At 48.2% G+C, this 14826-nt stretch overlaps 1 protein-coding gene across 8 annotated transcripts in view; it reads left to right on the top strand.

The window, feature by feature from the left end:
- VASH2 (vasohibin 2) overlaps positions 1-14826 on the top strand; it is a 37881-nt gene that overhangs the window by 9863 nt on the left and 13192 nt on the right. For 5 of the 8 annotated variants that reach the window (XM_023640747.2, XM_014739642.3, XM_003364952.5 and 2 more), the window contains 4 exons: positions 3335-3391; positions 3865-3939; positions 10387-10768; positions 11936-12051. In XM_023640747.2, coding sequence (XP_023496515.1) covers positions 3335-3391; positions 3865-3939; positions 10387-10768; positions 11936-12051 — 630 coding nt within the window. The remainder of the gene's footprint in view (positions 1-3334; positions 3392-3864; positions 3940-10386; positions 10769-11935; positions 12052-14826) is intronic. The other 3 variants (XM_070266718.1, XM_023640746.2, XM_070266717.1) reach the window with 1 other exon arrangement.

Genomic DNA, 14826 nt, shown 5'->3' with positions numbered 1-14826 from the left:
GCCAGCATCAGACTCCCTACTGAGGCATCTGCCGCCACCATAGGCCCCAGCACATTGTCTAGGAGGTCAAGCCTCTGCTGACCTCTTTCCCTCCTCCCTAAAGACATAGAATTTAGCAGAAAAGATTTCACAGGGCACTGCACACATGTCCCACATGCCCCGGAAGAGGCCCCTCCTCTCTGCGCTATAGGCAAGATCCTTTCCTGTGGATTTTTGTGTCTTCCCTGAAGGGAAGGGTCCTACCAGATGGGACTACACCGACTGCTGCTCGTTTGGGTAGGAGATTACTTGATTAGCCTCTCAGTTCCCACTTCACAGATTATGAACTCCCCTGTGTGGCATCTTCCCAGTGGAACCCTGAAGCGATGTTAGAGAGAGAAGGTGGCACTAGCCTCCAGGGGTGAGGCAGACAGTCCTAGGAAGACTATCTGGTGTTGGTCCTGATCCCCAAACTGGGACCCCACATGGGCTGCTCCTGTCCAGAAGCATAAACTCCTGCCAGAGTAGACCTGGACCCCAAGAGCTGAGCCTTCCTGGATGTGACCGGCTCCTCACAGAACATTCCAGAAGGGGACAGAAATTGGAATGGCTCCCACTTCTATCTAGGACATGGTCTTCACAAGGATCATCCAGCTAGAGATTAAAGAGAATGAGCCTGGCTGGGAATGCATTGATAGGGGCAAATTTGCATGTGCTTTGCATATCATTTGCTCAGTCTCCCGTGAACCCTGCAGCACATTCTCAGCCAAGTTTTCATTGTTGCCCTGAAGGATCTGCTTTTTTACTTTTCTCTTCTCTCACCCATTATGATGGTCACTGACCTAGATCACCAACTGCAGAGAGGGCTGGAGAAGGGAAAGTTCCAGCAGGCAGCTGGGACCGTGCTCCCTGTCACCTGGCCATTGGAGCCACCACACAAAAAGTGTGGCCTCTTTGTTCTGCCTCCTGACTACACTTTTTTATTTAGTTCCTTGGGACTTCCTACTGCTTTGTCCTGGACGCAGTGACCGGGCTGCTTGGGGCCAGCCCTGACTAAAGATGTGCTCAGCTGGGGATATGAAAGGACGAATCCTGCCTTCCCTTCTGACAGCCTCAGAGCATTGGCCAACAGGACTGCTGACTTGCATGGGGTTCTGGGAAGAGACGTGCTAGCTGAGCTCTGCTGCGTGAGGAGAAGTCTTCTGAGGGTAGATTTGGGCTCAGTGAGTCTCTCACTCTGAAGGCAATATTTCTAGGAGGCTCTCTCCCCAGCCACCAGCAGCTCCTCCCCCCCCCCCCCCCCCCCCCCCCCGTCCCCGCTCACTTTCAGGGCATAATAAGTATAAGGAACTGAGAAAGGATGGCCAGGTACTTTTTAAATTATTTTAGTATAAGTTTGTCTCACTTTATGCCCTAGATGTATAAACTAGATATATAAACAGGGGAAAGTTGGGCACACAAATAGAATTTTTTCCAATTGAATTCTACTTTAAATATACTGGGAATCTCACTGTTTGAATGAAATCTTTGGTGAAATAAAAAAATCACTTCACCGTGAGAATATGTAGGCTCTCATTTTTCTCTTTTACCTCTAGGGTTTTGTATGTTGCATTTTTAAAAAGCTAGGCAATCTTATATCGTTATTGGTTATTCTTTTGGCTCATTGTGGTAATTTCCAAATTGGTGAGCTCTTTCAAATCATCCCCTAGCTGTCACCTTGGAACTTCCAATTCAACAGTGTGAGGTAGGGTGACTTTGAATGGCATCTGGAGTTAGGACCATGGCCTGAAGTCAGAGCCTCCAAGGGTGGAGCCCAGAATCTGCTTATAATGAGCTTCCCAGTGGTTGTTATGCTTGCTCGTGTCTGAGTGGCCAAGCCTGTCTGTACCAGAAGAGGAATCCCAGCCCCTCTCAGGAGGGTGTGCGTTGCCTGTGGGTGCTCAACACCACCCTCTGTAGCTGCCTACACCACTGTAGGGGCACACGTCTAACCTCATACACCCCACCTAGGTTATAAGTTTATGCTTCATTGGCACCTTCCCAATATTCACTTTTTCTGTAGGATTTTGTCTAAGGCAGGAAAGAGCAATGTATAAAGCAACTTTTCTTTAGGCTCAGAAAGGAATCGAGATCCAGTCTCAGAGAGGATGACATCAGGGAATCTTTGGTCTCTTTCAGAAGGACCTGGTGCAAGTTTGCCAGTCCCTGAGACCTCCTGGGCAAACAGCAAATCCCAGGATGTGGATAATGATGTCATCTTAGATTTAGTAATCAATGTCAAGTGTCAGTCCAGGCATGAAATGAAAGTGATGTCTTGGGGCCGGCCCAGTGGTGCAGCGGTTAAGTGTGCCTGTTCTGCTTCGGTGGCCCGGGGTTCGTGGGTTCAGATCCCAGGTGCAGACATGGCACAGCTTGGCAAGCTATGCTGTGGTAGGCGTCCCACATATAAAGTAGAGTAAGATGGGCATGGATGTTAGCTCAGGGCCAGCCTTCCTCAGCAAAAAGAGGAGGATTGGCAGCAGGTGTTAGCTCAGGGCTAATCTTTCTCAAAAAAAAAAAAAAAAAAAAAAGAAAGAAAGTGATGTCTCCATACTAAGCTCTGTTACAGTCTGTGCACTATTGAGAAACCCTACTGCCATCCATTCACCTTTCCATCCATCACCCTTCCATTCCTTCCATCCCTCCATCCACCTACCCTTCTATCTATCCATCCATCCAGCTTTCCATCCACCTATTCATCCATCCTTCCATTCCATCAATTCCATTCATCCTTCCCTCCATCTACCCATCCATCCATCCATCCATTCATCCACCCTTCCATTCTTTCCATCCATCTATCCAGCTTTCCATCCATCCTTTCATCAGTTTCATTCATCCTTCCTTCCTTCTATCTATCCATCCATCTATTCATCCACCCTTCTACCCATCCACCCATTTATCCATCCATCTGTCCTCTCATTTGTTCACTTATTCTTCATTCATTTAATAATATTTGCTAACTGGAATATGTTGGGCTTGTGCCAGCTTTATGAGTGATATAAAGATGATAAATACATGATCCCAACCCTCAAAGAGCTTGTAGTCTAGTAGGGGAATTAGGACACATATTCAACTAAAGAGAATGCAGAGTAGATTGAAAATAGCTATTATAAAGGTCCAGGGTGCTTTCGGGCCTAAGTTAGAAATTAGATTAACAGGGCAAGACAGTGAAGAGTAAGAGGCTATTGGCTGCTGGACACCTTCTGGAAAGCCCCCACTTTCTCATCCCTTTGAGAAATTGATGCACAGCTTCCTCTGCTGGATTACTGGGACCTTTGGAGTTTTCTGTCACTTTCCCTTTACATACTTCACACAGATACAATCATACAGGGACCCAGTTCTTTGAAATTAGGAAAATGAGACCGCTGAGTGGGTAAGTGGTGCATGATCTGTGGGCCAGGTGACCTCTCTGCTACCTGAGAGCTGCCGACTCCCTCGCCCACCTTCTATCCCTGTATCTCAGTGCTCCGAAACCCTGGTCTGTACAGGGTGAGGTGGGGGCGGGGCGGCCCCAGGGCCAGGTTGGAGTGGGGCTGAGGTCTGGGCCACTCTGACAGCTGGCTCGGTGGTAGAGACTAACTCTTTCACGGGGTGGGGGAGGAAAACAGAATGGAATTGTGGGCACTAACCTCTCAGAACTAACTCTTGGAGAGAGGAGTGGAGAATTTAGGAATTTAGTTCTGCCAGGTGTGATGTGCTCTAGCACCCACCTGCGAGGTGACTTCTCCCCTTTCCCTCTTTCTGCATGGTGCCTAGTGTGGAGACAAGCATGCTAATGGATCGATGGTCAGACCGACTGCATAATTATGTAATTCCTGAGATCCTTTGCTGTGTTCTATCCCACAGGTTGATGGAAACAGCAAAAGAAATGACTCGAGAGTCCTTGCCTATCAAATGCCTTGAAGCTGTCATCCTGGGCATGTATCCTTTAAGTTGTTATGTATGCTTAAGTTTACTCTGTAAGATATAGATATAGATAGATATACATGGTGGCCTCACTCTGGGGCTGGTTGTGCCTTTAACACTGCAGATCCATAGAGGTGATGGCTGCTGTCTCCTTACAGTGTGAAGCTCCCCTTTAACTTCTGTTTAACTTTCACCATCTGGAGTTGAACCCAATCAGAGCTTGGCTACTTGGACCATCGTCAGCGAACCTGTTGGCTGAAGCCTGTATCAGGGCCAGCTCTCAGGCCAGGCTCACTAGACACAAGCAAAATTCAAGGAAACACTCAAGGGAAAATAGGATTATCCAGACCCATCTCCAGGGAAGATTCCAAGAGTGGATTGTGGAGGAGACCAAGCTATGGTGGTGTGTCCTGACTCTACAGAACAGAGAGCTGAAACAAGGGTCTGGTCTCTCCTACACTTTCTATTCCATTTTCCACCAGACTTATGGCTCCTCAGGCTGAAGGGAATATGGCCCAGAAAAACTGTGATGGCACTAACTGATTAGTGGTAATGACAGTAGAGCAGGATCTGATAGAAGAATAAAGAAACTCCCAGTCTTGTAGGGCAGATGGCTGGAAGGAACAGTGACCAAGGGAGCAGAGCAAGAGGTGAGCTTGAGAGGTCGTCCCAGGTAAGACCAGTTAGGTCTTTGAGTGCTATGCTGAGAACTGTGACCTTTTTCCAAAAGGTAATGGGCAGCCCAGATGAAAGCTCTGGAACAGAGGCATGACATGATCAGGTGTGCACTTGAGACAGGTCGCTTTCAGGGCAGATTGAAGGGCAGACAGGAGGAAGCTGGGGTTGGGTCTGCAAAGCCTGTTAGGAGCTGTTACATGAGGGGTGTAGCAATGCTTGAGTCATGGTCCTGGTGATGGGAATAGTTTTGAGGGGACAGTTTCAAGAGATCTCAAGGAGATAAAATTTGCAGGACTTGGAGGCCAACTGAGTGCAGGAGTTAATGAGGAAGGAGTCAACAAATACAGGCTTCTGGATTGGGCTGGAGGGATGAGAGTGACAGAGGGGCGAGACACTTCAGCCCAGACCTGAACTGACATAGTGGCAATGAAGGTGGAGGGAAGGAGTTGGAGGTGTCATCAGCACCATTTGTGGACTGATTAGATGTGAAGAGAAAGAGGTGATGACCCCACATTCTGGCAATCACAAACTAGGTGATTGGACAATAGTGCCATAGTCCAAGGGAGAGACTTAAAGGGGAGGGTCAGATTTGTGGGGAGATGAGTTCACTTGTGGTCATGTTGAACTGAGGTGCCTGTGGGATGTCGGGGTGGGGTATTTGGAGTGTGGAGCTCAGGAGAGAGCTCTGCATTAGAGATAAAAATTTGGGAGCTGTGAGTGTTTAGAAGGTGGTAGTTGGTGTTCAAGGAGTGAGAAGAGAAAAAGATAAGGACGAAATCCCATTGCTTTTTGGTCTAGCTGGACACAAAGAGGCCATGACAGAGACTAAGAAGGAAAGTTAGAGAGGTAGAGGGAAAACCAGGAGAGAAAGAAGATGCAGAAGTCAGCAGGAGAGGGGGCTCAGAATCAGACAGGGGCAGTAGGCTGGGTCTAGTCTGTTTTCCTGGTCTCCTGAACATTTTCGTGGGAAGGGGAGCCTCCGCCCCTCTGCAGTCTGCAGGACACAGGCAGCCCTGATCTGAAACAAGATTGTCCACAGGTGCCCAGGCTGACATTTGAAAAATGGAAACTTAAGTCTGATTGTGGGCCTTCCCCAGCCCTCGTGTCATAGCTCCTCCCTGCTCCCCAGAAAGGAGGTGAAACGTGTGCCTGGGGAGCCCAGCAGAAGGGCAGGACAGGGTGGGGACGGCAGATGGCTCTGGGCCCCATCGTTTCGTGGCAGGAGTCAGCCACAGCTGGTGGACAGAGCCTCCTGCAAGTTTAGTGGGGGTGAACAACTGTCAGGGATTTGCTGGCGGAGATCAGTGAGGGCGAACACCAGCACAGGCCCTTCACTGGGGGACCAGCTCCCTTCAGACCCTTACCTGACAGAGGTCATCTTGCTTGACGCGACAGTCTTGTACACAATAGTCTCGTCCCTGTGCTGTTTTATAAATCCAAGCATTACTCTACTTTACCTAAATGACCTAAAGCCTCTCAGGATTGTGGGGGATAGACCTGCGCCAGCCTCTGGGCCTGTCCAAATCAGAGGATAGTGTGCTCTTGGTTTTCCTTTGTTCTTGCTGGTTTGACATTTCAGAAAAGTGCCAGGAAGGTGGGGAGGGTGGAGAAATTTGGCTCACACTGCCAAACTCAGGGAAATTTGACTCTTGCACGCAGACAAGAAACTCAGACCTGAGTTCTGAAAGTTACAGCATCTTTGTCTTTGCTCTGTGTCAGCATCTCTGTGGCCTGCTGTCCTCGTGGGCAGAATGAAGGACATGACTCGCATCGTCTGTCTGTCTCCCATTGGCCCTTTCGCAGGTCCCGAGAAACAAGTGGGGCCTTGACAACTTTGAAACAGGTCAGCTTGGCTGCTGCTTGGAAGCCTGTCTCCGTTGGCTTGTCCTGCCCTGTTTTGTCTTGTTTGAGATCAAGATTTATTTGTGAAGAGCCACTTCATCCTGTTTGAGTGCGTGTGCGTATTTGCACATGCACGCTGGAGAGACAGACCTTTGGGTCCAAATTATTTTCCAAATCATGGCAGCTCTTTTGGGGGCCTCACTCACCCTGGTGGGGCTCAATCCTGAAACTAAAGTGCTATGGTTTTTTTCAAGTAACATGTTCAACAGTAGAGGCAGTTAGGCATATCCCCAGCAGGCTGGATTCCCGGCAGGTCTTCCAGGAGCTTGGGGTACTGCTGCTCCCGCTTCCCTAGGAAAGCTCAGGCCACTTCCCTGCCCTCGTCCACACTTCCTTGATCCCTCCCTCTCTGTTCCCAGATGCTTCAGGTCCCACGGCTTTGCAGAATGCCTTAATAATGGAACAAACCCTAGCAATTGGTGACTTGTGACAGGATGGACTGGCGGTCTCTCGGGTCCTCTCCCCACTCCCTCTTCTCACTTGGCTGACTTGCCCTGTAAGACTAATTCCAGTGTGGGTGCACTGAGGCCTCTTCTCTGCCCTCCCTGAGGTCATGGGCTTGCCTCTTTTACAGCACACATCACTTTTTTTTCAGTTTTATTGAGATATGGTTGACATACAGCACTGTATCAATCTAAGGTGTACAGCATAATGACTTGACATAAATATATTGCAAATGAGGGTTTTTAAAAAAATTGTGGTAAAATATTCGTAGCTAAATTTACCATTTTAAGTATTTTTAAGTGTGGAGTTCAGCGACATTAGGAACATTCACACTGTCGTGCAGTTGTGGCCACCTTCCATCTCCAGAACTACCTCTTCCTCGACTGAAATGCCATGTCCATTAAACACAGGATTCCCAGTCCCTGGCAGCTGCCATTCTACTTTCTATCTCCATGAATTTGGCTACTCCAGGTACCTCATAAAGGGGAATCATACAGTATTTGCCCTTTTGTGACTGGCTTATTCACTTAGCATAATGTCCTCAACGTTCATCCATGTTGTAGCGAGTGTCAGAATTTCCTCCCTTTTTAAGGCTGAATAATATTCCATTGTATGTATATACCACATTTTGTTTATCCATTCATCCACTGGTGGTCACTTGGGTCGTTTCCACCTTTTGGTTATTGTGAATAATGCTGCTAAGAACATGGGTGTGCAAGTATCTGTTTGAGTTCCTGATTTTCATTCTTTGGGGTATATGCCCAGAAGTGGAATTGTTGGATCATATGGCAATTCTATGTTTATTTTTTGGAGGAACTGCCGTACTGATTATATTGTGTCATTTTGAGTCTGTCTCCCCACCACACTCCCAGAGAAGGGCTGCAGTCTTCATCTTTGGCTCCACAGCCCTTCCTAGCAGACTGTCCGGCACAGGAGATACTCACTCAGTAAGTGTTTGTTACACTGACTTAGACAACTAGGGAACGCCCTCATTCCAGCCCCAGAGAACTCGCCCCAGAAAGCAAGTAAGAATTTAGGTAAGAGGACTCAGAAGGATGTGATTTCACTCCCTCACTGTCAGTTAATCTCACACAATGAAGTGAAGAGCAAGCAGATAACCATTATGGAAAGGAGCCATCTGTGATTAAATTGAGGGCAGAGGACAAAGCTGACCTCAGGGCTGTGGGCTGGGTTCTACCAGCTTCTTTCTTTTAAGGGTATCTTTAAGGGTATCTGCGTTTGCCCCCTCACCGAGTGAAGTCCTTTTAAGGAAATATGTCTTCCAATCTAAGGTTCATTGTTTCAGCAAGCATGAACCAAGCACTTCTGTGTGCCAGGCCTGTGCTGTGCCCAGGGATACCAAGATGCAAAACACAACTCCTGACCTCACAAGATACAAAAAAAACAATGACACTGCCTGATGATTAAGCACCAAGTGCTAGGGGAGCTCTTGTCGGGGAAGAGGGGATACTTAACTCACACTGAGGAAGGTCAGGGAAGGTATCAGCCCCAGGAAAGGGGAGGCGATAGTAGTGAGGCTGTTCCAGTCGAGGTACAGCCTGTGTAAAGAGAATAAGCCCATAGCATCCTTATCACTCATGATTCTTATGAGACCCCAAAGATCTTGGCCAGGTTTGAATCCCCCGCACTATAAGTCTGATGTGTGAATGAAGCTATAAAAGAAGTTACACTATGAGGGGCCAGCCCGGTGGCGCAGCGGTTAAGTGCGCACATTCTGCTTTGTGGGCCCAGGGTTCACCGGTTCGGATCACAGGTGTGGACATGGCACCGCTTGGCAAGCCATGCTGTGGTAGGTGTCCCACATATAAAGTGAAGGAAGATGGGCACAGATGTTAGCTCAGGGCCACTCTTCCTCAGCAAAAGGAGGAGGATTGGCAGCAGATGTTAGCTCAGGGCTAATCTTCCTCAAAAAAAAAAAAAAAGAAGTAGTTACACTATGATAGGGACATAATGTAGTGTGGAGTGTGTTTACTAGCATATTTTTGAAAGTTTCATGGATCACTTTGGTCTCATAGCTTATAAAGATCATTTAAAATTTTCAATGATATTTGACTTCATATTATGGGGAAATATATGTGCTGAGGGCATGGGCATAGATCTGTGGATTCTTTGTGGTCTCAGGGAGTTTCCTGCGAAAATGTCAGGGGTCTACTGGAGGTCAGTGTGCTAGCCCAGGGTGTGGGGAAATGAGACTGCACAAGGAGAGATGAGAAGGACCTAAATCATGGCAGCACTTGGCTCAGGGATTTGAACCAAGTCCTGGAGAAGATGTGAGACACTGAAAACTTAAGCGGAAGAATGGCGTGTACCAAATCTTGGCTTACAGAGATCATTCTGGCCACTGTGTGGAAAGTAAATTGGAGTGAGGGCAAGACATGGTGAAGACAAATTCTGAGTGTGGAGAACAGTACCCACTTACTGAGCACTTTCCATGCATAATGTTAAGAACCTGGATTATTATTTGGTAGAAAGACTGGAGTCACCAAAGATTTTCAGCAGAGTTTATTATGAGTTCCCAATATCCCACTCCAGACAAGCTACACCCTTGGGTCACCATGGCCTTGCCAGGGCTGTCTGGGGACTTTGAGATGGACTTGAAGATGTGGTGCCTCTTGTCCATTCTTCTAGTGTGTGGAGTCAGCGGGGCAATTACTTGGAGCTGCACCCTAGGGGGCTGCTGGACCCAAACTGAGGTAACGGTAAGAGGCTGGGTTACTCAGTGCAAATGGGCCAGTGTGTGGAGAGAGCCGAGCGGTGACACTAAGTGGGTTGGGGACTGAGGGGAGCCTGAGGTGCAGGAGCTGCGGGCAGCTTTCTGTGTGGTAGCCAAGGTTGCTGGCCTGGGTGTGCCCCGGGCCAATGAGAGGAGCAGACAAGGTGCGGGTATCACGGATTCTGACACCTTTCTCTCCCTTCCCATCCAGATAGTCAACCATCCTGTCTCTCTCACATCTCCAATCCTTTGTCTTGATTCTAGTTGTTGTTTCTCCCCTGGACCATTGGCAGAGGCCTTCAATTCTTGGTCTGTTCCACACACTCCTGGCAGAATTAATGTCTGAGAACATGATTTTGACTGCATAAAAAAAACTTTAATGTCTCATCAACCCCTGTAGAAAACTGAGGGAGGTTAAAGTACTTTGTTATTGTTTTGTTTTGCATTTATTTAATTACTAGAGATGGCAAGTTTTTCCTCTTTGTCCCATGTTACTTTGGCTTTGGGATGTACCATACAGTAGGTACCCAAAGACATTGAGTGAATCTATTAGAAGGGAATCAGTCTGGAAAAGTTAGAGGTGGGCCTGCTCAGAGGCAGAGGGATGGACTCACTGACCCTATGGGCCACTGTCCCTTCCTGGGAGTCCAAGCTCTGTGGATTGTCAAAGCCTCCTTTCTCCTCCTTGACTCAGATTGTCTCAGATACTTAACCAATGGACAGCCTTCCATTGAGCGATTCCCCATCAGCTTTAAAACCTACTTCTCAGGAAACTACTTTCACCATGTTGTGCTGGGGATTTATTGCAACGGCCGCTATGGCTCGCTGGGCATGAGCCGAAGGGCTGAGCTGATGGACAAGCCGTTGACCTTTCGGACTCTGAGTGACCTCATCTTTGACTTTGAAGACTCCTACAAGAAATACCTGCACACAGTCAAGAAGGTCAAGATTGGGCTGTACGTCCCCCATGAGCCTCATAGCTTCCAGCCCATTGAGTGGAAGCAGCTGGTCCTTAATGTCTCAAAGATGTTGAGGGCTGATATAAGGAAGGAGCTGGAAAAATATGCCAGGGACATGAGAATGAAGGTAGGTACTGGGAAGGCAATTAAACAATGCAAGAGAGCTGTTTCCCCTTTCTCTCTCTCTTCCTCTTGCCCCATGCCCCATATTCTGGGATGGTCAAAGTTTCTTGAGGGCATCTTGCTTAGTGGCCACTCTATTAAAACAAAAGGAAAGTCATTCTCTATTTGATATACAGTCCCTCTTTGCACATGCTACTTCAAAAACCAGAGCTAAAGTCAATTTAAATGTTATGTCTTGGCCTGCAATTCCTTCTATGAAATCAAATCTAAAATGTCAGTCATTTTATATTAAGGTTCTAGTTTTGTTTTGCTCTGTTTTGTCTTCATAATAGGGTGACCAGTCACCCCAGTTTCCCAGGACATGAGATAGTCAGTACTTAAAACCAGGAAAGTCCTGGGCAAATCAGGATGAATGAGTCACTCTGTTTATAATCTATTTCAGAGTCACATTATATCTCTGCTTTCCTTTATAAGTTGCAAAGCCCCTTGACATAAAATTCTGACCTGGTGTCACAATAGCAAATTAGAAAGCCTTCACTGTGCTGGCTTTATATAAACTATACTCATAAGTCTTTCTTCTTTCTACCGTGTCATTTCCAAAGTGACAAGATGCCTGCTGGTCCTTGTCCCTTCAGGGCTTGTGGAGTCACTGACAGAACTCCTGTGCAGACACTGAGGACCACAGGGGACAGGGATTATGCTGACCTCAGCTTTGGTTATATTTAGCACCTGAGGACTTGTCCTCTTCACTCTGGGACCTGGAATGGAGATTCATGATAAATTGAAACCATGCTGTGTGTGTGTTGGGGGGTGGGAGAGCCAGAGGAAGAACAAGCTGGTTTCTGGAGCAATGCATGTGGGACTCTGCCTGCACAAGAGAGGAACTTGCTGAGCAACCAAACGTGGCCCCAGGAGGCTGAGCAACTGGGCTCTGCTCCTCTCTCTGCCATAGGAATAGGGGCACAGTGTGATCATGCCACCCTTGGGAAGTGGCACTCTTGCCTCTTGCCAGTGCAGAATGAGAGAGGAACATGTGTCTCAGATCTTCCAGCTCAGCGCCTGTTAAACCATGGGATCATGAGTGGGCTGGGGCTGGGATGCTGTGCTGTAGGAGGACCTGAGAGTAGGATCTGTTAGGAAGCAGTACGGTAACTCCTCCTATCTCCTTCAGATCCTGAAACCTGCAAGTGCCCACTCTCCAACCCAAGTGAGAAGCCGAGGGAAATCCCTGTCGCCCCGAAGGAGACAGGCAAGCCCCCCGAGACGGCTCGGCAGGCGAGACAAGTCGTGAGTAGCATTTCCTCTTTCCCAATACACATTCATGAAGCTCTCCTGGCCCATGGGGACAAAGGTATGTCTAAGGCATGTCATTTGAACCAGACAGATATCTCCAAGAGGACTGCCCCTTATTCAGGGGGCTTCTCTTAGGGAAAAGATCCACCATGCGCATCACTCCCATTGCTCTTACGCTACTGACTGTCAGCTGTAGACACAGATGGAGGAATAAGCCCCAGGCAGCATGAGATGAAGAATACCCCGAAATCCTGGCAGCATGGAAGGAGTACTGGGCTTAGAATTAGGAAACCTGAGTCTGGAGCCGGCTCAGCTACTTAGGAGCTACGTGTCCTTAAGCACGTCATGTCACCTTTCCACACTTAAGTTCTCTCACCCCAATGATGGGATTGTTGCCATTGATGAACTTTCCTAAAACCCTGTACCCCTCTGTGCCCAGCAGAAAGTGTGATCGCCCTCTGGGGATGGATCAGAAATACCCAGTCTCATCCTCTTCCTTGGCTGACTCTACCCTCCCCTGTTTTAGCCCTGAAGGTAGTGATTCCACACCTACTTCTTGGGTCAAAGTGACCCACTTAAGAAATGACAGACTGGAAATGCTGAGGATGCCTGGAGTAACCAGTGATAATCCACTAGCAAATATTTGGGCCATAATTACACTGGGAAAAAAATAATGCTTGTATGAGTAACAGCAGCATGCTGTGTCACACGACGTCCTTACCATGCTGGGGACCATGTGGTACAGTGTGCAGAGGTCCAGCATGAGCCCTGGCTCTGCTGCACACAAGCCTTGCAGCCTGGGCAACCCTTAGAGAGCCTCAGTTTCATCTTCCGTCAAAGATGCTTTCCCTGCCTGTCTCACCAGGTGTTTCTAAGGAGTGAGTCAGAAAGTGTAACGAGAGTGATTTGCTAATGTGAACTGCTTTTACACAGTATATTCTTGTTGTCACATCCATCCTGGAGAGTAAACAGGGAGAGTTTTACAGTTTTCCTTTTCAGATGAAGAAACAAGGACCCAGGAAAGATGTGTTATCTGGTGCTGTCTTGTAGAGCTGGTCAGTGATGGACCTGGGGCTAAAACCCCTGTCCCCTGACCCTGGGAATGTGGCAGAGGGGGGAGTATTCGTTCTGTTTTTAGAAGAATACAACAGCATGAAGTATTGTCAGTTCCAAGGGAGGTTCCCTGTTTGTCTCCATTCCACTTCCTATTGCCAGTCCCAGGGTTCAGCATCTGCAGCCAGGAAGGCCTTGGCTAAAACGACTGGAGTCCAGGCTTTGAAAGGGGAGGGATGATGCTGGGGGAGGGCTGGGTGCTCCTGGAGCAAGAGAAGCTGGAGATTAGCATGGCTTCAGCATAGGTTTGTCCTGTTAGGGAGCAGGACAGCTTCAAACGTTTCACACATGGCCTCTAACCCTAATCCTGCCCCTGATGTTGACCACTGCCTTTGACCCTTGACCTGACCCTAACCCCAGCTGTCCTCTCTGATTCAGACATCTGTTCATTGCTTTCTCTGAACAAAGTAGCAGTTGTCTCAGGGGACTATGAACATGTAAACCCTCCCCAGAGGGTCATTTAGAATAGAGTGAGTGACCCAGAAATAGGAATCTGATTGCTCATGAAGCAGGGGTGGGGAGGGCCCTTTAATCTGATTTATTGTCCTTTCTGCCCCTGGAGGGCTGCGTCCTTCCCTTAGGAGCTCCCAGTCTTCAGCAAACACTGAACAGGCCATAAAGTTCTGCTCTTCCCTCTAGACTCTGGAGTCTGGAGCACACGAAACCCCAAGCGTTCCACCTGATGGATTTACGCACGGAATGGCAGCAGTTGGCTTTTAAGACGGTTCCTGTTGGATCCATCTTACCTGGATCCACAGGAACTTTTCAGTCTAAGGCGTGTTAAATTTTTAACCAGAAAAAGTTACTGTGATTGCCCAGGAAGGGTAAAGGCAATAAGATCTTAGAGCCTGGTTGTGGAGACAAAAGTCAGCATGATAAGCTAAGTGGTGGTGGTGATAGTGGTGGTTTGAGAAGAGTGGAGGAAGAAGGCAAGCTTGAGTTTGGGCTGTGGAATTTGAGGTGCTTTTTAGGCATCTGGGGGAGGGTCCTAGAAGCTGTTGAAAATGCAGCTCCGGAGTTTGAGCAAGCCGGGGAGTAGAGATAATGATGTTAGAGCCGTCTACTTAGAAGTGACAGTTGAGACATTAGCTGGATACATTTGTAAGGAAAGAAAGAAGAGAGAAGAGAAGAAGAAGTGACGTCAAGGCCCTGAGTAGGCCAGAAGAAGAACCAGAAGAGGCAATGGGGAAGGAATAGAGAGAGAGAGAATGGATCAGGAGTGTGAAGGGGCAGCCTGTGCCTGCAGAAGACAGCTGTTAAGAGGGTGGGAGCAAAGGAAGGGGGGAAATCAGGGAGGGTGTGAGGCAGATGAGGAGGCAGAAGTTGGCGGGCTGTACATTAAATGGCTTTTTTCCTGCCGGTGAAGGGGGCTGAGTCATCTACGGGAGTGAGGAAGAGAGGTGGGTTATCAGTACAGGGTGACAAAGGGGCTGCACACAGCTTGGGGGCCCAGCTGAGGAGAGAGAGAAGGATCCTAAACCCTGTCCTCAAACTTGAGCAAGCCTAGAATCACCGAGGGCTTGTTAAAGCAAGATTGCCGGGGCCTCCCCCAGGGTTTCTAATTCCTCAGATCTGGGTGTGGCCTGAAAACGTGCTGTCCTAACAAGTTCCCAGGGGATGCTGATGCTGCTGGTCCAGGGACCACACTTGGAGATC

This window comes from Equus caballus, chromosome 5 (assembly GCF_041296265.1).
Source record: "Equus caballus isolate H_3958 breed thoroughbred chromosome 5, TB-T2T, whole genome shotgun sequence".
NCBI classification, from domain to species: domain Eukaryota; kingdom Metazoa; phylum Chordata; class Mammalia; order Perissodactyla; family Equidae; genus Equus; species Equus caballus.
This window is presented reverse-complemented; position numbering and strand designations above follow the sequence as displayed.